The sequence below is a fragment of the Euwallacea similis genome, chromosome 20 (genome assembly GCF_039881205.1).
Source record: "Euwallacea similis isolate ESF13 chromosome 20, ESF131.1, whole genome shotgun sequence".
Lineage (NCBI taxonomy): Eukaryota > Metazoa > Arthropoda > Insecta > Coleoptera > Curculionidae > Euwallacea > Euwallacea similis.
Window position 1 is genome coordinate 2,579,800 of NC_089628.1, and position 25,165 is coordinate 2,604,964.

The following is a 25,165-nucleotide window of genomic DNA, read 5'->3' on the forward strand; positions in this document are numbered from 1 at the left end:
TTTCACGTCCATATCAAGTATGTGATTTACCTAGTGTGCACTCAAGGTGGAGATTTCAAATGTGTGAGGTTCACTTGAGCTCAAGTGGCGCCCCTAATTGGGCGAGTTACTCAACAGCAGCAATGAGAACCACTTCGACGTCGGCGCCATCTACCGCAATGCGCCCTTAACTAATCTTTTCATCTTTGGAAGTTTTTTTGAGGGGGTTTCAGTGTTTCGACTGCGTTTTTTTGCCAAATTTTCGACTCTCCGTTCCGGACACCCCCTTTTGCAGGCTAACACCTCGTTCAAATATTACGTTCATCCACTCGGTAATTCAAAATAATAGTCGTATAAAAATAGGTAATATTTAACTAGTCATCGAAAGTGCATTGTGCGTGCTCAATGGCATTCAAAGCGCGTCCAAAATCCGGCATGATTTATAGGACAGCGTTCGGACGTCCATTGATTTTAAAATTTTATTTCTATTAGTCTGGGGCTAAGTGTGATTCGTTTTCGGCGTTAGTTTAAATGGAAACAGCCATCAGTGTCAGAAACAAGGACATTAATTCCGGCCGGGCTTTATCGCCGGCCCATGTTCCACTTTTGATAGATCGCGTTGTTTACGCCATCCGCCGATGCTCGATTTCATTACTCGCCCTGGTTATTTATTGGATTTTTTCCCCGTTGTCGATAAACATCTGCCGCTCTTTATTTCAGTTTAAATTTAAACTTTCCTCCGTTCCTTATACGGCTGTATTGAAAGCCGAGATAGGGAGAGCCCCGCCAACAACTCCTTATCTGACACTACACTTTCGATTCAAAATTCGCCAGTGCTTAATCCATTTGCGAGAAAGTTCTCTCTGCGAACACGACGCCACCAAAACATTCTATTCAATGTGATGGCATAGAATTGAGGCAACCTTCCCATGCTCTGTTGCCGCCCTGCCCAAACGTCCGGAATCACAAAGAGTTTTCAATTGACCATATGAGATTTTCGGGTGAACATGGCAATGCTGCAAACGCTAAACATTTCTCTCCTGAAAATAGTCTCTTCGAAGTGGCGAGCAAGAGTGAGAAGGAGCACGTTGAAAAGAAACTTTGTCAGATACAGAAACGCGAATTATTATGGTTAGATCTCCCGAGTTTCCTATTATTCAATCTCCTGAATGCGAAACACCCAGAAACCTGCCGGGATTATATGAATAATATTTTGGGCGGGGGAGGTTTTCCGAATTATGTTCTTACCGAAGTTTTAACTTCGTTTGCGCTCGGCGCCGAGTTGTGTGTGTAGGCCCGGGAATTTTCTTACCTTTGCATGCCGTTTTGTTTTAGATTGCTCGCCTTTCTCTCACCCGATGCATAATTCATGGAAATATGACACGCATTTGTCCAATGTGCTCGGCACTTTTCGTAATTGAAACTGAGGGGCTTTGTTTCCGTTCACTTGTGACGTTTTCGAAGCAAGCGGCGCGGAAACGTCCTAAGCAGACTTCACACTAAAGGGACGAGCTTAATCTTTTAAGGGATGTTTTCAGGGTGTACGAAACGATAAGAAATGTCATTGGGACTATTTTTTTGCAGAGAGATGGGCCCGTTCAATGCATGGATAATTGGGTTCTGAAAGAAGGTTGTTTACATCAACGTGTAGTCCTGGATTTCACGCTCCATGATCGGAGAGGGTAGTAGGAATTAACAGCTCTATGCGGAGGGACCATGCACGGAATAATGTTCTGTAGCAATGCTCCTAGCGGACTCAAAGTCCCATTCGTTTTAACGTGAATTAATCTAAATTGCTGAAGACCGTTATATCGCTTATATATGTAGATGTTGACCACTTCTAGAAGCTTAATTTGTGTATTAAACTGTCCCTGACCTCGTTGCATGAGCCGTATTTTACCATCATCAAGATTAACTCGACGAATCATTTATGATAATGGATTTTTAGTCGGTTTATGTGGAAAATGCGTTTTAATCACTCAAAAAGTCTCAAAAAAACTTCCTAGAGTTGAGTTAACAAAGTGCGCATCTCAACAGATGGCGCCAGTACGCTGGTTCCTGTGTAACTCCACTGATGCTCGATAGGGGCGCATGGAACGCTGCATTCACCTTTGTCAAGAAAATTTTGTGTGTTTTTATAAACATTTAAATTTGTTAACATACGTTTATTATGTGGTCGGCACTTGAAAGAACTCGCTATCTAATGCGGCTAAGCCGTGGAGCTTCCAGGCTGCAGTATTGCGATTTCCTCTGGTAGATCCTGTACGCCACTGCTTCATGTTAAATCAAGTTGATAATTCTTATAAATATACAGGGGGGATGGAACTAAAATTATGCAGAACCGCGTTGGCATGGCATGTTTCTCTTGAGAGTAAAAAATTATGAAAAATTGTCTTTCTGGAATAGAATATTCCTTTAGCTCGACATTTTATGAGGTCAAATTTCGACAGCCGTAGGCATGAGAACAAATTTTCATATGGAAAATCGACGCGTTTTGAGGTCCTACATGCACCCGTTCTGTGTCCAATATAAGGCTAAAGATCCTATGACTAGATGTTACCATTTTCTTGCAAACATGCGACTATTAACATAAACGAACATACCAAAATATTCGAGATACACAAAAAGGAGCAATAAATCACTCGTCGAGAGTGTTTTTCGGGGAGGCAAAAAACCGCATATGTATATACAGATACATTGAAAGAGGGATATTGCAGACAAAAAGTAGCAATTCTCTTACATATAGAAATGTAAAATAACCCTCCAATAAAATTTAATAACGGGCAAAATATGGCGGCGTTTTCGGTTGGCGTTTAGAAAATCCTTAAATATTACCATAAGGCCGGGCATTTCCCTGGATGGAAACCGAGCTATTCTCGGCACGTACCGATGAATAAGAATAATCCCTGGATTCGGACCGCAACAGCAGCAGCAGCAGCAGCAGCAGCAGCAGCACCAGGAAAACTTCCATATCTGGAGCGGGACCCTGGGGGGCTTCGTTTTGCATTTTGTCCTCGTTTGTTCGATAATTTAACCGTCCTTTTTAACACCGACGTTAAACGAAACGCCACTCTAGAGGCCCTAGTTTATGATTAACACCTTCAATACTCGAACTTGTGAAACTCTCGAGAAACTTCTCCTATATAGATGACTTCGAAGTAGTTCCATCTGGCCGAGAGGGCTCTTGTGTGGTCCCGAACTTCTGCCATTGTCGACATCGGCCCTCTCTGATTTGATTTTCCGATGTTGTTGTGAGCGGAGGGAATTGTTGCCGCAGGAGAAAAATTACAAAAACAAATTGGGCAGTTAAGTATTTAGGGCTTGTTAGGGCAGGTATTAGGGACGCGTATTAATTTGCCTCTAATTCATCATCATTACAAATAAATCCGTTCATTAAGTCTAACTTGCGAGCATTAAAAGTTTGCAACGAACAGAAAGCTCAATTTTTCATCTCCCTCCTTCGCTTCGGGGGATTTTCTCGATGGGAACTTCGAGGAAACAGGTGGCAGTGGAAAAGAAACATTTTTTTGAATGTTATTACGTGTGGCCGAAATAGAAAATTCCATTTGCCGAGCCACTCCGGGGATAATAACGTAAAATAGAGAGATTATCCGTCTTTTATACGTTAATAGCGAGCTCAGTGGTCGCCGGGGATTAGTGATGGCCAAATGCGAATTAGCTAAGTGGGTCGGGGATTAGGTGACGTGTTGAGAAGATCGAAATGATGAATTTGTAAAAAACAATACAATCAGGGTTCCGTTCTCTAGACGAATTATTCGTCCCGAAGCAACATGAAAATTCTTCACTCCGCCTGATTTATCTATCTCGGGCAGGGGCTTAATTACGATGTATATTTTAGAGCGTGGCATGTGGGGATCCGAAAGGGCATAGTTTCCTTTTTGCAGTGCTTTAAAAGCGGATGCTCGATCGCAGGAAATGTGCCCTATCACGAAAATGCAACAGCCACTACAGGAAGGGCTTTTAAATCGGCCGAGACCGTTACGCGATATTCGCTTCTAATCGACCCTTCGAGGAGAGTCGCTTTTCCTCTTTTTCTACTCGAACTAGTTCGCCAGAACAATAAACCATATTATTAGGTAAGTATTTGTTGTTACGCCCCAGTTCGGGCAGAGCCTCGCTCTATATTGGCCCCATTGTCTCTCGATTCTTTGGGAAAACAAAAAAAGCGGCGGATTTTCATTATCAACCCCCCGCTCCCGCGCCCTCTCCCACCCCCTTTAACTCTTGACGTCAATGACGTTAGAGCGCCGCAAAAACTCGACAATTAATCACCGCAAAGATAACAAAAGAAGTCTGTGTCAGATTGCTATGAAATTTGAATGCTACCATTTCCGTCAGTGGCGTGCGCAGGGGGTGTTGGGTTTAAAACTATTTTACGTAGCTTAGGACTTATCTTGAGGCTTTCCTAGGAGGGTCGATTAGGACTCCTAGCACTCAGCATTCCTAGGAAAGAGACTAGAACGTGAGTAGCGCCCCTGTCGAGGCATAAAAGAGCAGAAACGAAGACCGCAACTCCGGCTCCGACTGTTGCAACGAGCACCGAACGAATTCCGCCCGGTGTCGATTTTGAAGATTTTCGGCGGTTTTTTGGAGCGTGCCCTTTTTAAAGCATCGAACTAAATTCAATCTCGAGCATGTCCCCCGTAAATTCATCACCCCGAATCACGTGACGGGGTCATCTGATACTCGAGCACGCGCCTCTCGGAAAGCGGCAGCCCCCCGTGATTTACAGCCCCAGCCGGGGCCCTTTTTAATGTATTACGTGGCCGGCCTAATTACCTCATTCCTTTCTAAAATAAAACCGGCCTTGTGCCGTGTCATTTCTTGCCATTCAAACGCTATAGAGTAATAATTATTGAAGGTAAGTCGCGCGTCGCCGAGGGGAGTTCCTGCGCCCCCTCTTGAACCTGTCAAATATCCCTTTCGTTGTAATCCCGTTAGCTCGTTGCAAAGCCGCCCGACGTTCCCGGGGGAATCCCTGTTCCGAAAATGCACCGAAAATCTACCGGGAATGTGCTCTGACATTAATTGGAGCGAAGCCGGTCGGGGAATTCGGCAACAGGTTTGAACACTGTACGTTCAGTGTATTAATATTGTAGTCGGTTGAAGAATGAGGGAGTAAATCAATTTTCTCCAGGGAAAAAGAAGCCTCGAGGAGTCGGAGGGGGTGATCCAACCATGAGAATTATCGCCTGGCTAATTGGTGCGTACACCAGGCCCACGGAGGCGCAGGCACACGCGTCGTCCCTCAGTTTTCGGCAATATTTGGGCATGTTGACCGTCAAAATAGGAGTCGATTTGGTCTCTGTTTACCTCGAGATATCCACAGATTCGGTATCTACCTTCACCAGGGCTAATTTAGTAGCTTCGGCTTTCTTACCGCTTATACGTCCAAAACCACCCCCACTCATCCATCATTTACCTCCATCACGCAGCATTTCCAACATCCCTTCGTAACAGGTGGTGGTAGTGGTGCTTATTCCCGGTTATTGATCCGCGGGATTTCGGAGCGTGCGCAGCCTCCTCGTCCATTTCCACCCCCGACGCTGCTGCTGTTGCAATCAACTTTTCCGGGTTTATGTGCGGAATAAAGTGCCTAAAAACAGCGGTTTTTCGCCGATTGTTGTGATGATTTTCGACAACACTTTTCGTTTTCTTTGTACATAAAAAAGTAACCGCGAGTGGAAGCTGGAGGTCGTCCATTTACAGCGCTCGCCTATTCGAAGGTGCGTTCGTAGGGGTGGCTTTCGGGGTTATTTTGTTAATAAAAAAAAAGGTGCTAAAGTGGCTTTGAGGTGTTCTTGGAGGCGGCAAAAAACAGGGGATTCAACCAGTGGTTCGTGCCCTCGGTAACTTGTTGCTTGGGTTTTGATGTTCCAACCACCTGTGTTTTCTGTATCGCCAGCCAGATAGGAGGCGGATCGATAGTGATTTCCGGGTTTTTTTACAAAAAAAAACAGGTAAATATGATGCGCTTTTACGCTTGGAAACCCCCAATCTCCTCTATGTAACCAAAAATTTCCGGAAATCCACTACAGTGGCGTTTAAACGTTCAATCGCCAAGGATCTGTTTCTTCTCTCGAAGTCTTAAGCTCTTTCCAAATTCAGAATAAATAAAATAATGAGGAACTACCTTCGAAATTTAACGCGCCACTGCCTTCCTTCAAGGGTTAAAGCGTGCGTGCCCAGTTGCGTCACTGGTTGCCTTCTGGTTTAAGGGTGCCAAGCCCCCTTGGTAATTGCTGAAAATTTCATGACGCAATTTAAAACCAGTGGCGCATCGGAGTTAAATTAAATTACTTAAATATAGCGCGGCATCTGACCTCAATGTGTCTAGAATTAAAAAATGGCATCGCGTTTTGAGACCAGCTACGCCCCTAAATTACTCCCAGTTGAAAAGTCCAAAATTCCCTTTATGAATGCTGATGTCTTCAATACGTACCTGCGAAAAAGTGCAGTGGGGCGCCACATTCAAATTGATGGACGAAATCCTTATTTAATAATCTAGAATGTAAACATTTGAAATTGCACTTCGAGGCGAGCTGCGCCACTGCATTATCTTCGATTTAAAAAACTTGAGACCTTTCGTAGTGGTTTAAATTGCCAATGGGTACTTTTCAAAATACAGTGGCGTGCCAGTCAAATTAAGTCGGGCCACTGCGGGGCAAAATCTGACTTTAAACAATACAGAATTTAAAAATTTTGAAACTGCCTCTGACGTCACTGAATTCCTTGCACTTTATGAGTCCCACGCACAATTGTTCAAATACCTTCATAATGCCGAAATTCCCAATAAGTGTCTACCATGAAAACCCAGTGACGTGCCACGCTCAGATCAAAAGGATTAAAAAATGATGTTTCAATTTGCAGGTGCGCCGGGTGGCAAAGATGCCTAGGTGTTACGTCACGAAGAAGGCCAGCAAGCACCAGGAGGGCAACGAGAGAGATCATTGGGACCATAAAGAGGAACCGGACAGTCCTACAGAAGGAGCGGTAGCTCCTCGATGCTATACAGCCTTAACAAACCGACCAGGTATGTCCCCAGTTAAAATTGAGGCATGACCTTTGTCATTCCTTGTCGTCTCATCAACTATCCTTCTGGTAGGCCTGCCGGGAGGTCAATAATTTAGTCTTTAGCGACTAATAAACTGGCCAGCTGTCTCTCAGACGAAACGTGCCCCAGAATGGAGGCAAACTTATGTATGATGGAGAGCACGATGAAACTTTGTATCAAAACATGTCGGGCTCGTTCCAGCGATAAATCAGCCCAAAGACGGGTCCAATTTAAAACAGATCCCGCTGAAATGGGAAAATGGGATCGACTTTCTAGTTGGTGCGCGCCGAGTTAATGAGTTTGGACGCCATTTTTGATACTGCCTGTCGTGTTGCTCGACACGATGAGAATTTGTTTAAATCCTCGCGATTTTGATTGATTAAACTCGGGGATATTTGATAAACCACGGCAACGTCGCGCTAATGACACTTACTTAAGAAACACAAAAAAGAACAGAGCAGTGTTGCCGGTTTTTTTTCGCAAAATTTGGAGACACAAAGAACACATTATATGCCCCTCTCCTCCTCTTCGAAGGAAAATTAATTGATAAAGAGCCTCTCGCGATGAAGCAAGAAGTCGCCTCTCCGCCCTAATTTGATTACGGCTCCAGACGACATTGGGGCCCCGCTCTTCGAAAGCGCCCTTCCGAATTAATAAGGGCAACAGTCACTTTTGTGTCGAGAAGAAGGATGTAGGTTAATGGTAGCCGCGATCTTATTGGCTAATTTCTGCGTATGGGATAGAGCGTGAGCCCCATAACGCGACCTCAATAATCATAGATTAGTTCCTCTCGATAAATCCCTCTTGCGTCATAAAGTTTTATCTTTAAAGCAGCGGCTAAAATAGCACCCTAATAGCAACGGTCCGTTTATTTTTATATACGTGCATTTTTTCCATCTAACACTAAAGATGTGCCTGCTTCGACTCACTTAAAAACGGTTTCACGATGGGATAGAACGTTGTGTCAAATTGACCACGTTTGACTCGCTATAATTTCATCGTTTCGAATTACAAAGTTGATATTTCGAATTCCGAAGGTACAAACTGAATCAACAGCAACAACAGGACCAATGGGATTCCCTCTATCTGTTGCCGCAATGACGCGGTCGGAAATTGCAGTCAGTGCAGAACCGGCTTTATTGCGTGTGTACGTTTAATGGGCCGTCGAATGCACGTTTGGATTGTTCCGTTTTGTGTGTCGACCGCATGTTAATAATACTGATTGGGAATGGGTATTGAATTGTCTGAAGTTTGCTTAATTAATAGATGGACAATCGTGTAAAAGCCGTCAAATTTGATATCACCAGAGAGGAGAGAAAAGAAATTTCTCCCCGATATTTTCTCTTTTAAGAAAACAGCAGCAATATACCTTCCCCGTTTATTTCAAAAATGTCAATTTTCGCAATTTTGAAGCGAGTTATTTCTTGACAATGGCGAATAAATTCTTGACGATGGGGAATGACGTTTTTAGGGGAACTTAAGTGGCGCCTCTATTGACAACCAGTGGAATTCGAACCGGCGATTGCGAGCACCATCTGTTGAAATGCCCTGGTTATTAATGCTCTTTGATGTTGATATTAAGCTTTTAGAGCAATTTGTGAGCACTTAAATGAAGTTTTCTTATATGTAATTGTTCAATAATTGAGTAATTAATAGTAACTGGTGCACGTCTCCATTAACGAACGAAAATTGCACTGAATTGGATATTAACATTAGTCACATACACATGGAGTTCAAGCTTAATAATTTGAAAAGCGAATCTATCGGCAAATAGATTGCAAAGATGGCGCTGCGCATCTGTTAAAATCCAGTTTTAGAAACAAAAGAGGAGCGAGGCGTTGCCATTTTCAGAACGTCAGCAATTTTCGGGAAGTCAAGTGAAGTACGCACTCGAAGCTCCTGGGTGCCTATGTCTTCTTAAACAAATTAGTAAAAATGTTCTGTCTCAATGGTTCCATCAGCCATGAAAAATCTGCCTCCGAAAAGTTTAAAACAGCTTATTCAGGTCCGGGAAAATCGAATGGCCCATTATTCCAGGCCACTAGTTCTCTATGGCTCAGTGTATCCAGGAGACCTGGAAAAGGGCAACCAACGTAAACATCGAGATCGGGCAAAAAGTCGCTTGTCATACAGTTTTATGACGTTGTTTTTCTCGTGAATCCGACTTTTTGCGCGCCTCGCCTATAAATCACCGCGGGAGTCCTAACTTGGCAACCAAAAATTCGCAATAATTGATTCCGCATCGGAACAATACGAGTTTAGCGAAATAATGAAAACGTAATCCCTTAATCGAAGGCCGAAATTGATCTACATGTTATTAATCCGGGGGTGTACGGGGTTAAGCCGCGATTTCGCCATTTCGTTTCCGATAATCGCTATTTGAAGAGCAGACGCGTATTCTGTATGCACACGCGCGTGTTTTTCTATTATTAGTAATAACAATTGTTTTGCTCGTTTAAACAGCAAACATACACACGCCATATCTTAATCAATGGACGTCATTTATTAATGGATTTTTGATTGCCCCGATTGCCACGATAAACCGAATCATTTATGTCATTTATTATTTGTTTTCCTTAAGGTACCGACATCAGATAGTAATTAATTACCATCTAGATAAGGGGTGTCGGGAAGAAATGGGCCGCGGTGCGCCCCTGGATTAATAAAAGCATTTCAATAGAAAAAAATTCTATATACATCCGCGTTGAAAAGTTTGAATGGAAAGCCCGCCTAATTTAATCCCGACCACCGTTTTATTATAATAATTCCGTAGCTTTTTGAGGTACGAGGCGTAATTTTAACGATATTAAACAAGTGGGGGCCCCCAGGAGGCGGCAGGTAGCAGAGCGGGCTCGTTATCTTTATTAGGCAAAAGAAAGGCCGGGGCCATTGTTACGTCGGCTTTATCGTTGCATAAATTACCCTTTTTTGTTCTAATCTGCTTTATTTAGTTCGTATCTTGAGGGTGGAGAGAGTGAGTTTGTTTTAAGGTTATTTCGAGGGGCACCATCAAGATTGGGGTGGGAGTATTACATAGGAAAGGGGCACGATTTTTAATGCTTATTCCTCAACTCCTATCCCTCTCCGCTCCATAGATACGCAGGCGATTTATCTAATACGTCACAATACCACCATGGAAATGGAGGAAGCCCCGAGAGGGATATATGTATATGGTGACGTGGGATAGGAGCTCAAACATGGCCGCTACGTGCTGACGCAGCTCCTACGTTTTTCCACGTATAAATTGAAATACCTGTAGTGCCGAATATTTCTTGCGAATTTTTTTCGCGTATAAAAATCAGCCGAAAATAACTAAAAACTGTGCCGTTTTGACCATTTTTGTGAGCAATTTATTTGGGCAAAGTCCCCTGTGAAACTGAGATTGAGCAACGATCTAACATGTGAATTAATAATCAGATAGATGAGGGATGAGAGTTTTCGATAAATTTCCTTGTCTCTCAATATGGCTTTATTAATAATTCTCCGGAGCAATTTAATTTTCCTGATGGTCGGAAAACGCAAGATTTCGATCCTCGTCTCTTTCGCTCTCAATCTTGCTCTCATGTTTTGTTCCCACTCTATCGAAGTGCCCTCCCCATTAAAGTCAAAACGCCGCACTATAAAAACAAACTCGGAAATCCAATATTTATGCAAATGGGGCCTTTATTTTCGTAAATTGTTCCACAGGCCGAGGGATCTTTTATTCGACGTTATATCCGGAAGAAAAATGGGAATTTCCCGGAGTAAGGAAATTTGCATCTTTTTTTCGTTAGCAGATTGATAGAGTGGAAAGCGTAAAGAATACGGTCGGAGTAAATGTTTTAATTCCACGGATTTTCCCTATTTCCGGACGGGCGCCGGATTTTTCTCAAAGCCCCGAGATTTCGCCCAAAGCAAGGGCGCGCCTTTTCCGTCCATTTGGAGCCCACATTTCCCCTAGAACCCCAATATCCCCATCTGAAAACGCGTGACATTCGTGGTAAATGTCAACTCGTTCGTACCTAAATCAGATAGCCAAATACCGGGTATTTACAAGGAAGCCCTCGTTGGTACGCCTCTGCCACAACAGTATTTTCATTACCCTAAAAGATTTCTTTATCCGTTTCGCCTGTCGATGGATACTCTTTCCTTAAACTAAATTAATTTGGGATTTAGCCAGTTTCAGTCGCAAAGAAATTGAAGCGAAACTGTGTACTATAAAAGGCCCGATCCCGTTTAAAGCCGCTTGATATAAGCGCTTAGAGATGATTCAGTTTGGAGATAAAAGGGGAAAATTTATTCGAATTTGTTTCAGCAGTACTTCCCGACGAATCTCCTCCATCGCCGCGAAATCAGCAAAACCCCACGTTGCCCTCCGAGATGCTCCCCTCGGAGGGGCTGTCCTCAAGCAGCCCTTCACCGTTTAGGCCAAGGAGCGCCGAGGAAACCGAGGCCGCTCACGATCTGCTATCGCTGAGTCAGAGTTTGCCCCCTCTGACTGCTCCTGGGGTCGTCATGATCCACCACAATGTATAGACGATCACGAATTTTGATTAACAGCAGAATAACACGAAGCTTCTTGCTGTCGCACAGGTTTTGTCCGATGACCCGCCATCTCCTAGTCGCAATTACAACCCGTTAACAACCGATCGCAATCCAGGAAAATCGGCCAAGAAAGAGAGGCAAATTCGAGATCCTGTTATAGTGCAAAACACTGCAGCTCCTCAGAGCGTCATCCAGAACTTTACGTTAGTTCAGGCCCCACAAGCCGACAATGTGCTTTACCTTGTTCCAGTGCAGGGAGAGAAGTTCCAAATGCAGAGCATGCCAACGCCCCCCGGGAGCGATTGCAGCTCTGACGGAGACACTTTACAGGTAAAAGAACAATTTAATGGCGAATTCGGGCATCCAAAGAGTGCGCGCCACAGTCGACTATTCTGGCGAGTGTGGCGCACATTCCTCAGATGCCCAAATTCGCTGTAAGTGAACAGATTGATGAGTGATTCTCTCTCAGTTGCCACCCCCTCAAACTCTAACCATAGACGAATCAAACGACGTCATAGTTCTTCCGCTCTCCCCTGAAACCGACATATCGTCGGGCCCCAGAGACTTCGTTTCAACCTCAGAAACGCCTCATGTTGCGACGGGGGGGAGTATGAGGACAATTGAAATGATCACGTTGGATTCACAACTGAAGCAGGCGGCAGTGTGGAGGCCTCTGTCTGGGAGTGGGCAGTTGTTGCGGGAGAACGAAGAAAAGGAGCAAATCAGTTGCGAGAGGAACTCGGCAGTGCTGCTGATGGACTTGCCCGACAGGAGGCGCAAGAAGAGGGGAAGGAAGGAGGGTGAGAAGGTGATGAGTTTGGATGTGATGGATGGCGAGGTTCCGAGGGTTAAGGTTAGCAGGGGGAGAGAAAACAAAACTGTGAGTCCCATTCAATCGTTTAAGTCCGTAAGAAAAGCGTGCGGCATTTGGTTTTTTTTTTCTCGAACACGATGCGAGCCGAGACATTCGTTCGATGTAAATTTTGGGTCCTTTTTCGGAATGATTCCATCAAAACTCCACGGCCACGTCCATAGGCGCATGAACGTCATCGGTCTTCCTAACTAACGGGAGATCATTAAAAAAAGGTCGCAGTAGGCGGAGAACCGTACAGGCGCCTGACTGACAACTGATAACAAATGAATTTATCTATGACGTGCCTCTGATATTCCAACGCCTACTTCAGGTTTTTTTAACGATCACCCTTTCTTTGTGTACCATTAATTTAATATTTTGGTATATCTGACTGCCAAATAGGCACAAATTTAAAAAGATAAGAAAAGTTACGAAACAAAACCCTCTTTTAATGCATGGTTTAATTTAAAAAAAATGATTGAGAAGTTTTTCACTTGATTACCTCCGTCCTTTCGGCGGTGGCACTTCCTATCAAACATCACCGAAGCAACGTGCGAAGAGTTTTCGCCCATCGACGTGACCTTATTTTTTAACGTTGTAGTGGTTTGACATTAATGATTTTGACATTTGTAGAAGAAGATTCGAAATATCTGTCACTGGGCGATTTTCACCGCTTAAAGCGTAACTAAAACTGTTTTCTTTATAAAGAAATTCTACAAAGTCTTGGACGAAGAAATTGAGGAGGAAGAGGAGCCCGTTGAGTGCGAGCAAAAGACCAAATTCTCTTGCTCCGAATGCGGCAAGTGCTACGCCACTTCCAGCAACCTTTCCAGGCACAAACAAACTCACAGGTATTTCTTCACGTCGCGCACACTTCTCAATCAGTCGATTTAAAGTATTCTTGTTATTCCAGAAGTCTGGATTCTCACTCAGCAAAAAAGTGCAACACTTGCGGCAAAGCCTACGTGTCCATGCCAGCATTGGCGATGCATTTGCTCACTCACAAATTGGCTCACGGGTGCGAGATATGCGGCAAACAGTTTTCTAGACCGTGGCTCCTACAGGGACACCTAAGGTCGCACACCGGGGAAAAACCGTATGGGTGTGCCCATTGTGGAAAAGCGTTCGCAGACAGGTGAGATATTTTTTACGCAGAAATCGAATCAGTTTGCATAATTAGAAAAAGTACAATTTTGCAATACCGAGTTGTTACTCAGAGTCGCCAATGAGATGGCTAAGTTGCTTGGATAAATGACTAACGCCCTGCTGCCATTTATGACAGCAATAGGGTCATGGTTTGTAGCAGTTATCTTGTGAACTGAATTTATGGTTGTAATGGTAAATAGAAAGCCGCGTTTTAACGTTTCTGCGCTTCTGAATGAATAAGTCATTGAGACTTAATTAAAATATGTACACTCTAGGCGGATAGTCCCTCAATAGTCTAAAAGAACTAGAGATGTCTCGTGCGCGGGCGCTCTAAAAACACCCTAATTCCAAGCTGCTTTTTTACCTACCTTTTTACTCAGCGATTCGTATATCCAGATCAAACTTGCGTGCTCACATGCAAACTCACTCCAACGAGAAACGGTTCGAGTGTCCAAATTGCTTCAAGAGTTTTGCGCTCAAGTCCTACCTGAACAAGCACTTGGAGTCTACCTGCGTGAACTACGGGGGTTCGCTGGTGCGCAACAAGGACCTGCGCATGAGAGAGCAAGCAAGAAAAAACGCGGAAACTCAAACTATGACAGGTGAAGAAAGCAATTGTTCCATTGTCGTGGATTAGGAAGCAGTGGCATCGCTGCAAACCGAAGAAGACATACAGTAGATATTGCTCAAAACTAAAGAAAAAATGATATCAATTATTCATTTGATTTATTTTGTGTATTTCGACTGAGTGCGTCTGTAAGTCCAAATTGCCCGAGGTTATGTGTGTTTCCTTCGGGCCTCAAACGTAAAGCAATAAGAAAAGGAAGTTTTTCGATAAATAGGGATTAAGGGTGAGGTTCTACGGCAACGACGCAGTTTGCTCTGTTTGAAACCAAAATAATTCTTTTCAATGCCATACAGCAGCAACAATAATGCAGCCAAAAACAACGAATTTTTGACACGGTATACGTTTGCTTTTTAGAAAAAAATTATTGTGATATTTAATTTATTTTCGTGGCGCGTATGAGCTTTTTGTACATAGAGCATAATATACATTTTCTAGATTTAAATAGAACCAACAAACTATCATGCTAATAGAGCTCGAAAGAAATACAGAATGGAACAGTGTTTGTTTTTCGCGTGGACCGGGCAGCGGAAACACAAAATGGCGTGCCGTTTCAGAAAACAATAATTGACTATCGTCGCTAAGGCGATTTGATACAGTGACAAGCAAGAGCACGTGGTTGTGGCTCCATGACAGTCGTTGATTTGTGATTGTTTCAGTAACAAACGGGAGAGCAAAATGGCGTCCCGTTTCAAAAAACAATTGCTACACGGAATCGTTTCAAGAATAAAACATAAAATGGCCTTTCCGATCTCCGTCTAGCAATTTTCTAATTTTCTTTAACACACAACGGGAAAAACACGCTTCTTGACAGTTTCTCTCCTGACTGGAAAATCCTATTAAAGTTTCCTTCATCAGCCGCTGCCGGTCCATTCAAATTTTCCTGACACTTTCCGTGTTATTGGACCATGTCCAGATGCGCAAAATGTCGAATCAAACTGGATGTGTGTATTATTCGAATCTGGCCCGATAAGCACGATAGTTTCCCCGTTTGATGTTAAGTGCAAATAGTGATTTAATGCGAAAATTCAGTGCAAGTGATAAAAGAAGTAGTTTTCGACAGGTTTTACTTAGGCGTATTCCTAACCTTTTAACACCAATTTTTTTATACTGTATACAACCGCTTTTCCCAGCGTTGGTTTTTCACGTTATTATTGAACCCACATATTAGTCACTTTGTAGTAGGTCAACGCACTCTGTAGGTACTGTTATCATAGGTCGTTTGCAAGTAGATTCAAAAGCAATAATAAAAATATACCATAGACTTAAAGTTGGTCCAAAGTGTGCTTTGGCAGAAGCTTATGTTAACTACACATATCAGATTATAATTAGTGTAAAAGGGGGGTTTCACGAGGGAAATCGCGACTCTACAGGGTGCGACATATCGTTATGAAGATACTTCAATGAGCGATAGCACTCTGCAAAACAATAAAAACCGCTAACAGGCCCTTGGCCAAAAAAACACGCCATTTTCGATGTACAGGGTGGCAAAGTTTTGCATTTTTCCCATGTTTTGTAGTTTCTTGCATGTGCCTTGAGTTAAATTTTTGAAATTTCGTTCACTTGCTTCCCTTTAAGCTTCCACGGCATGCCAATATCGCCGGCAGCGATATACTGGGTGTCATGTTTTTTTGGGTCATTTGCTACTTTATGTTTTGTATCTTTATTTGTTCGCATAAACTGGTAGGTGATCCGAAAAAACGTAACACTCGGTATAACGTTGCCGACGAGTTTGACGTTTTGTTGAAGAGGGTCTTAAAGGAAACAGGTGTACGAAATTCTAAAAACTTACCCCAAGATATACGCGAGAAAAGCGCAAATTACAAGAAAAATAGGGAGCTTTGCCACTCTGTGTAGAGACAATGGCGCGTTTTCATCCGTGAGTCCATTAGCATTTTTTAACTATTTTGCAGGATACTACCACTTACCGAAATATCTCCATGACGATATGTTACACCCTGTATAACGTGAGGTTCTGCCAAATAGGATGGCGAAATGTAGCAGTTTTGTAGCAATTTTACATTGTTCAACCAATAAGAAGGCGTAGTTAATAATATTCCTTACTTATGCTGTAACGTAAGAGATCTAGTGAGGCTATATTTTATCTAATTTAAATATTACTGACGTACTTATACTCACCATAGCAGGAGAAGCAATAACAAAGATATTTTTAAATTTTAACGTTATAGTTTATGTTGCTACAAAAACTCCCTTAATCACTCCCATAGACGGCCTAAAAACACTTGGTTTAGTGTCCTGGAGAGCGGATAGTGTGGGATTCCCCGAGGCGCCTACACACAAAAAACCTCGAGTTTCCTTTTTCTGCAGCCTGCAACGACCTCGAACTGTCCCTGGAGGACAAAACGTCCGTCTCCAGAGTCTTGGGGGAGTTCGGCTGTCAATTGCCTTTAGGCCCGGGGTTATTGTCCCTCTTGATTGATACGATCTATGCGCTCTTTTTCCTTAACCATCGTAAAAGTGGCATTGCTACGACCGTTCCACTTTGTTTCATCTTCCAACATCCCGTCCATGAGCTGGGTTGGAATTAGGTTGTCCGCGCATTCTTTTAGCACGTCTCGCTGCTCTTCGAATAACTGGAAAACGAATGTTCTGCGACCTCGACAACCCCACATTCCTGCAATCCCGATTGGTTTTCTCTATTCTGTGGATGTAGCTTTCGAAGCTTTTTTTGGCCTTGAGAAAATGGAAATTTTCAGAAAATATCCGAATATCTGGTGTTTTCCTTGAGTGATGGTAGCAACAGCATAGTGTGGGATTTGGGATAACCCCACCTACTCACAAGAGCCACGTCTCTTCTCCCTGGCCCTGAAACGGCCTTAACAGGATTACTTTGGGACACACGCTCGCTCTTATATTTGTCCATCCCCGTCCTTGGCCCTCCTTCTCTCTACTTCCCATAATCTCCTTCATCACCACTCTAAACATCCTCCACTTTCCCTCGCCCTCGGTCAATTTCCTTCCCATCTTATCTCGCTCCAATCCAAGCCCTTTCTCCGTCTCTCTCATTCATTCTCATATTTCTGACTCAACGTATTTTCTGGGGTATCTTCAACCTCCTCCCGACAGAACCAGCACAGTTTTTCGTTCTCCATCTTTGTTCTGTGCACACATAATTACCGAAGACACCGTGCTCTGGAAACATCAGTGTCAGTGCGTAGTTCCTTTGAGTCAACTCCTCGTTGAACCATTTTCTCATGCACCAGAACCTTGGCCCAGCCGATGTATTCTCTCACATCTCTTCCCATTTACTCATCATGCTCTTCCTGGCGTCCCTCCTTACTTCCCGTCCATTCTTCCCTATGCGTTCCTTCTCCTCTACTCTTAGTCTGGCTGGAGGGTTCTCGGCCGATTGACTGTGTTCCTACCAAGATCTAGGCTGCCTGCATCAGGGCTTTCCTTTGGACGCTCTAGAGCATCTGTGCATACTTTCTTATTGCCACTATGCCTCCCCAAATGGGGGCGACATAGAGGGTGGCCGATTGAAGTGCGCCGTACAACTTCAAAGAAGTCCTCGGCCCACAGACGACCTGTAGACCTACACCATTAATCCCATTGCGTATTTCTAAGGTTTTTTTCAACATTTCAGAAACAAGAAGGGGGCCAAAAGAGAGTTGTCGGTTTAAGAAAAAGTGGAGCATTTTCCATGAGTGGAGACCAAGGCGAACGAAATCCGTAGGGTGAATAACGCTGTTTTGGAATGAAAACCAGAGGGTAGGCTCGGATTTTCGAGCAAGTCGGCGAGAAGGGAGCTGTACGTATTTGAATTTCAGATACTGAAGATGAGGTCTCGAAGGCAGGAGAGAGCGGATACGCGAATGTGCATTAATGATTTGTTGCTCAGCTGCAGCACAGTTTGAGAGCGGAGAAACACACGGAATCCCACGTTTGTAAATGCCAATTTTCCAGTCTCTAAATTACGCGATGCTCGTTTCCGCACTCTTTACGTTGGCTTTCTCAGGTTCCTCATTAACAGCGGCATTAAAATTCCTCTGCTTCCATATGCAATTTGCACCGTCCTCCTTAATCGTCTTCTCCCAGCAAGGACAACCCCCTAACAGATATCCGCATTTAAGGGAAAATTCAATTTACATACGCGCTGCAGGAGCAGCAGCAGCAAACGTAACTTTCGTTTTATACAACATTCGCAGCTTCGAAAACAATCCCGGCAACACACACCCCCGGAAAATTAGCCCTATTATTTGTCCTATATTCAGCAAGTGTTCGGAATTAATAGTTCCTTTAGTCGAGGGGGGGGGGGAGTCTTGGGGGATGAGGGGACGCGCCCCAACCGGCAAAACGGGGCCTTATTTTGCATCAAATTTAAGTTAGGAACGGCGTTCGTGGAGAATATTAAGCGTGCGGCATTTGTCTTAATGACTTAGGTAGGAGAGCATTATTCTTAAGTGTTGCGAAATCCGTGTTAATTTCGCGGCGTGTATTTCAGTCATTTGCCGGGATTACAACGGTTTCCCCGGAGATAATAATCTATGTACAATGGATCGTCGGAATTGGGGGTAACTTCTTGGAGGCGGATTAGTGCCTCGGGGCTGCTAACTATGCGCTTGGAGGGAGCGTAAGTCAAGCATCTTCGGGCGGTAAATAACAATAATTGCTGAAATTTTGAATTTTTCCCCATTTCATTCGAAAACGGAACAGCCTCCATTCGACTAAATAAATACTTTGCAAGGGAGAAATATAATTTCCGATAAATTTTCACTCGAGTCGGGGCGAATTTAAAATTCATGAAAAGTCGTATTTCACCATTATGGGGCGGTAATGATTATTTGACTAGCGTAACCCCCGGGGGCGCGGTACTGTATCATAAACAGCTCAAACTTAACAAGGTCGCGTGGAATTTATTTTTTTCAATGAATACGTAACGAACTTTCGGTGGATTTTGCAACGGGACCTTTTATTTCGCACCCTCTCATGCACAGGTATATTATTGACTTATCCAGGGGAGTTTGTTATCTTTGCGTGGGTATAGATGAATTAGGGCTTTCACTGTGATTGCCATATTTTTAGCCGGCACTGGCGTGATAAAGAGCCGTTTCTTTACACCTGTTAACCCAGAATTACCTTTAGACCGGCCATACTCCTTCTAAGGGGAGCAATCTATTCTTGACAAAATGGCGAAGAAAAATTATCCCATCTTGGAAATCTCATAATCCAACATGGCAACGACAATAACGCCGAGATGCGATTATTTAAGGACGCTAAATCCCCTAAAGTCTTATTTGTGCAAAGGATTTAACGACTCAAGAGTCAGTTAAATTAGTGGTACCCTTTATGCTCTCCCCTGGATTAATTTAATGACCCCTCGGATTGGAAGTTCGCAACGTGTTCCACGTTCAGGTGAACTTCATTGTTTCATTCCGCAATTGTGTCTGTGACAGGTCCGAGTTGTCCATTTTATAGTCGTCAACTCCAAAATCGAAACTATGATTACATTTGCTTCAAAAAAGCGATTGCTTTTGCCTCAAAAAAGGAAGAAATGTTTTTGACGGAAATATCTGCCATTGTGTGGTATATGTAAAAAGCTTCCGCTGTGTTGTTCTGCGTTGGCTACAAAACCTATTTCTTGGCAAGGGCCCTTTTCGTTGAGTGGAAATAAGGGAATCCAATAAATTTAACTGCAACGGCGTAGTGGAAAACAAATTTGTGAATTATGGAGAGACATAGGTTGCCAAATTCTACATGCGATCGAAAATAAACGGTGTAAGTTTGCATTTCGTGTGCCAAGGGAAAAACGACTTGGAGCAGGGGCTGACAAATTAGATATATGAAGTAAGTGCACCAGGTCGATTATGAGGAAATCAATACTTCCGGTGATCCCTGAGGCGTTCCATATAGTTTTCGATCAATAATTCGAAATTATCATAAAATATTATTAACTTAATTAAGGAATTTAGTAATTTATTGTAAAATAAAAAATTTAAATTTTCCTCCTAGAACTGGTAGCGACACCTACAAGGCAACAGCTAAACACAACCTCAGATTTCTAGGAATCTATAATCGAATAGTTTGAAATTAATAAATCATAGATATACACAGGTAGATGACGCCACACATTATCTTTCAACATTTCCTTAATATGCATCCAAAGAATGAGGTTATGATGCTAAAATTTAATTTTCAGTGCACTTTGAAAGTTATGTGAATTTTTCCATTGAAATAGACTTTTGTCATGGCTTATCGGCTTCTGAGCGGTGGTAGGAAGCTGGAGAACCTCGTCTGGAAGACTTTCAAACAGTGTAGTACCAACATCCCCAAGGTAAGTGGGATTAAACTTAGGTTACCTAACACACAATTAGGGGCACCAAAAATATATTTTAGTAGTAAAAATATCCTTTCATAGCAGGAATTATGAATGTTTTGGAGTATTATATAACGTATGGTTCAATTTTGGTGACAGGCGATGATGGTAAATCATCACCTGCCAGCTTTCGGAGAAATGTATGTTTATCTTAAAATCTGGCTTTCCAAGGTATTTCTAAACATTAACGAAAGCACCCAGGAAGTTGTAATATCTTTTAGAACTTTAATGTTGTACCTCTGCCTCAAAATACAGCAACTGTATTAATACCTGGTGTTTTATAAATTTCACCGAGAATTTCACAATATTAAAATACAGAATGATGGAGCATATTATTCAAACTATCATTCATCGTTGTGTTATGAAAATTGAATGAAACTATTTTTTATTTATACTGTCTTGAGAACACTATTAATGTGAATGTTGCAACAGTTCTGCATCATGTTTTTTGACTTTCACCTACGTTTAACTAAATAAGTATAAGACTTGCTAAAGATGTTCCTTTAATTGATCCACAGAACAACTCCACCCTAAAACGAGCTCTTCTCAAAGAATGGCGACTGTTCTGCCAAAAGCCACCAAAAGGCTTTGAAAAATATTTCAAGGAGGGAAAACCTTCCACTAAGGAGGCAAAACCAGAAGCAAAAGAGGCAAATGAAGGTAATGTTGCTTCATTTATAATTAATCCATAATATAATAAATACTACTGTAGGCAAGGAGGCAAAGCCTCCCCCAAAGCAGCCAATTTCCAAACCACCTCTAGGAGAGCCCCCAGGAGACAAAAAACCATATGATCAATGGGCCTTTGGACTTTTTGGAGGCACTGGAAGCAGGTAAGCAAGCTCACCTCATTACAACAAGTATTCCATTATTTGATGTCTCATGCAGAGGGAGTGGAGGTAAACCTTTTGGTGATGGTGAGCAGGGCAAGTGGTATGCCATGGGGGCTGCGGCCGTTGTGGCGTTTTTGGCCACAATCACCATGTGGGAGATGGGTTATAAAGAAATTGCATGGAAGGATTTTGTCTATAAGTATGTTTCGAAAAACCAAACTGACAGAATTCATTCAGCATTATAAATTTTAGCTACTTAACAAATGGGGTTGTCGAAAAATTAGAAGTTGTAAATAAGAAGTGGGTCAGAGTAAGGCTGATTCCAGGAGCTTCAGTAGAAGGTCAAGGGGTACGTATAACACTGTAGTTATCCTCATCAAAAATTACCCAGATTTGTTCAATATAGAACGTCATTTGGTTCAACATCGGCAGCGTAGATTCGTTCGAACGGAATCTAGAAAACTCTCAAATAGAGATGAATATTGAGCCGCAAAATTTCGTGCCTGTAATCTATAAAACTGAGCTAGAACCTGCAAGTCTCACAGGTATTTTACCCACTTTGCTGATAATCGGATTTTTGCTGTGGATGATGCGAAGGTCTGCGGAAATGATGGGTGCACGCAGAGGTAAAAAAGGTGGTGGCTTGTTTGGCAGTGTGATGGAGAGCACCGCCAAGTTGATCAACTCCAATGAAATCGGCGTTAAGTTTAAGTGAGTAATTCTTTATTGAGCACGTTTTGTTGTATGTATAATTGCTCTTGATTTCAGAGATGTGGCCGGTTGTGAAGAAGCCAAAATCGAAATTATGGAGTTTGTGAATTTCCTCAAAAACCCGCAGCAATACATAGAGCTGGGTGCAAAAATCCCCAAGGGGGCAATTTTGACTGGCCCTCCGGGAACTGGGAAAACGCTCTTGGCTAAAGCTACAGCAGGCGAGGCCAATGTGCCCTTCATCACCGTGTCAGGATCAGAATTTTTAGAAATGTTCGTGGGTGTAGGTCCCTCACGAGTGAGAGACTTATTTACCATGGCCAGGAAACATGCGCCTTGCATTCTGTTTATAGACGAAGTATATTTTTTCCTTTTAAAATGCTTACAGACACTGTTGAAAAAATAAGATTTCTAGATTGATGCTGTGGGTAGGAAACGAGGAGGAAGGTCCTTTGGCGGTCACTCCGAGCAGGAGAACACGTTAAATCAGCTTTTAGTAGAGATGGACGGATTCAATACCACCACCAACGTAGTAGTATTAGCGGCTACAAATAGGATAGACATTTTGGATAAAGCCCTTCTGAGACCTGGCAGGTTTGACCGGCAAATCTTTGTGCCAGCTCCAGACATTAAAGGCAGAGCCAGCATTTTCAAGGTTCATTTAACGAACTTGAAGACTGACTTAGACAAATCAGATTTAGCACGAAAGATGGCAGCTTTAACTCCTGGTAATTTAATTCATTTTTTACTGAACTTCCAGGGATTTTATGTTGGTTTTATTAGGGTTTACGGGGGCTGATATTGCGAATGTTTGCAACGAGGCAGCTCTAATAGCTGCCCGCGACTTGAACGATAGAATTATCATGAAACATTTCGAGCAGGCCATCGAAAGGGTGGTAGCGGGAATGGAGAAAAAGACCAACGTTTTGTCGCCTGAAGAGAAGAAAACTGTCGCTTATCATGAGGCTGGGCACGCTGTGGCTGGCTGGTTTTTAGAGCATGCAGATCCTTTGTTGAAGGTTTGTTTTTGGTTTATAGAAATCTAGCATTAGGGCGCAGTTTTAGTCTGTTTACGTTTATGCTGAAAGTAAATCGAAAACAGATCGACCGATTTTAAGTTCTAGGAAGTAGATCTCCTAGCCATTATTCAGAGCCATTGTAAACTTACTTAAAGAGATATTGAGGGAATAATAGCAAGAAATAAATAGTTATGTTGAATGCGTCAAGTGAAGCAAAAAAAATGGATTATCACTTTTTTTCAGGTTTCGATCATACCTCGTGGCAAAGGCTTAGGATACGCCCAGTATCTACCCAAAGACCAATACCTCTACTCCAAAGAACAATTATTCGACCGGATGTGCATGACCCTTGGAGGTCGTGTCTCTGAAGAAATATTCTTTGGTCGAATCACAACAGGTGCTCAAGATGACTTGAAGAAAGTCACTCAGAGCGCGTATGCGCAAGTAAGGAGCCATTCTTTAGGTACTGAGGTCATTTATAGCGATGTGAATTTTCTCTCTAGATCGTTCATTATGGTATGAATGAAAAGATAGGAAACGTTAGCTTTGACATGCCCAAAGACGGGGATGTAATGATCGAGAAGCCTTATTCTGAAGAAACGGCGCAGATGATTGATTTAGAAGTAAATTTTTCGTATTTTTAATTGTGTAATTTTCAATATTTTCTTTTAGGTCAGAAAACTGATCGATACTGCTCATCAACGCACCAAGCAATTGATCTCATCTCACAAAGGTCAAGTTGCCAAAGTGGCCGAAAGGCTTTTGAAGCAGGAGATTATCAGCAGAGATGATATGATCGAACTTTTAGGTAGAAGGCCCTTCCCCGAAAAGTCTACTTACGAAGAATTTGTTGAGGGAACTGGGTCCTTTGAAGAAGACACTACTTTACCTGAAGGTGAGCAGGTAACTTGCATATAAGGGCGTATTAAAACGACGTGTCGTTTTAGGATTGAAAGAGTGGAACAAAGAAAGGGGTAAAACCAGTGAATCGGAAGAAAAAGCTCCGGTGTAACGTTGTCGATCGATTAAATGCCTGATCAAATCGGGTAAATAGCCATAGAAGGGAATTAACAAATCGGAAAATTAAGTGTGTAACACGCGGATATGTTGTTGTAGTTGTTATCTACTGTCTACTCCTGTCTCTGTGTAAAAAGTATTTGCTCCTAAGGTATTTTTATTATGTGCTGGGAAGAGTAAATATAAGTTGTTAGCGAAAATATTGTATGTATAAAACTCAAAACGATGCCGTACCAAGGCGCCATCTGTGTGTAAATCAGATAGTTTATCGCCTAAGTAGAAATTATCGAGACTAAGATAGGGAACCTTACTTTTTACTGTCACCTCATATTAAGTTCCGCTATGCGTCGTTAGATGGCGGTAGGTGTTTTCCCTTTTTTGTTCATTTTTTTTTAAATTTCGCATTTGTTTTGTTAAAGTGGTGAATGACTTCCTATAAAAAACTATATTTACGTTATTTTTTCAAAAAGAAACAAAATCTTTGAAGGCGAAACAAAAAATTTCCCTTAATTTTTTTAACGTTTGTGATTAGAAAGTGCTAGGAGGTATATTTATCTCCTGATAATCAGATGTTATTTTTCGTTAGCGATTTTCGATTGAACTCGTTCCAGAACTATTAGGAGTTAAATATAAGGCGTCTGCTTAAAAACTTCCCATGTCTATTATCTCGAAATGAAATGGATTTTTAAAAAAATCGCCAGAACACGTCGATTTTGTTATCGAGGGGGTACAATTTTTAAGTAGAATTCACTGCGCCTTTTTCAACCCTTTACCTCCCAAAACCATCTTCTCGAATATCTTAAACGGAAAAGGCGGTTAAGTGAGAGATCATTTTAAAAAGCTTTTCATTCTCTACATTTTGGTACCTCATTTGTTACGTTTGTCTGCTGAGTTATCATGTTAGGCGTTTTTAATCGTTCTAAATTCATTTTTCCTATTAGTGTTTTGATAGCGTTGAAACTAAAACTTTATTTATTCAAACGTCTTACGATTAGGAAATTGTTGTAATAAACTTCTGCATAAATTGTAAAACAAATAATTTTTCT

At 42.4% G+C, this 25,165-nt stretch overlaps 2 protein-coding genes across 4 annotated transcripts; both read left to right on the top strand.

Moving 5' to 3' along the window:
- The first annotated feature begins 6,872 nt into the window (after nucleotides 1-6,872).
- On the top strand, nucleotides 6,873-15,966 carry LOC136415559 (uncharacterized). Of its 2 annotated transcripts, none has more exons than XM_066400193.1 (7): nucleotides 6,873-7,033; nucleotides 11,349-11,563; nucleotides 11,627-11,908; nucleotides 12,048-12,458; nucleotides 13,140-13,282; nucleotides 13,345-13,566; nucleotides 13,974-15,966. In XM_066400193.1, exons 1-7 carry the CDS (start codon nucleotides 6,889-6,891, stop codon nucleotides 14,212-14,214), a joined length of 1,659 nt encoding a protein of 552 aa, XP_066256290.1. In that variant the 5' UTR covers nucleotides 6,873-6,888; the 3' UTR covers nucleotides 14,215-15,966. The 2 variants fall into 2 exon arrangements, with proteins under 2 accessions (XP_066256290.1, XP_066256291.1); XM_066400194.1 differs by having other exon boundaries at nucleotides 11,352-11,563.
- A 4,348-nt stretch (nucleotides 15,967-20,314) lies between these two features.
- On the top strand, nucleotides 20,315-24,319 carry Afg3l2 (AFG3 like matrix AAA peptidase subunit 2). 2 transcript variants are annotated; one of them, XM_066400183.1, is made up of 13 exons: nucleotides 20,315-20,497; nucleotides 21,058-21,199; nucleotides 21,252-21,372; nucleotides 21,428-21,571; nucleotides 21,625-21,721; nucleotides 21,779-22,083; nucleotides 22,141-22,441; nucleotides 22,499-22,811; nucleotides 22,867-23,102; nucleotides 23,346-23,546; nucleotides 23,606-23,725; nucleotides 23,775-23,997; nucleotides 24,050-24,319. In XM_066400183.1, exons 1-13 carry the CDS (start codon nucleotides 20,411-20,413, stop codon nucleotides 24,112-24,114), a joined length of 2,355 nt encoding a protein of 784 aa, XP_066256280.1. In that variant the 5' UTR covers nucleotides 20,315-20,410; the 3' UTR covers nucleotides 24,115-24,319. The 2 variants fall into 2 exon arrangements, with proteins under 2 accessions (XP_066256280.1, XP_066256281.1); XM_066400184.1 differs by having other exon boundaries at nucleotides 21,058-21,188; nucleotides 21,250-21,372.
- Nucleotides 24,320-25,165: the final 846 nt, after the last annotated feature.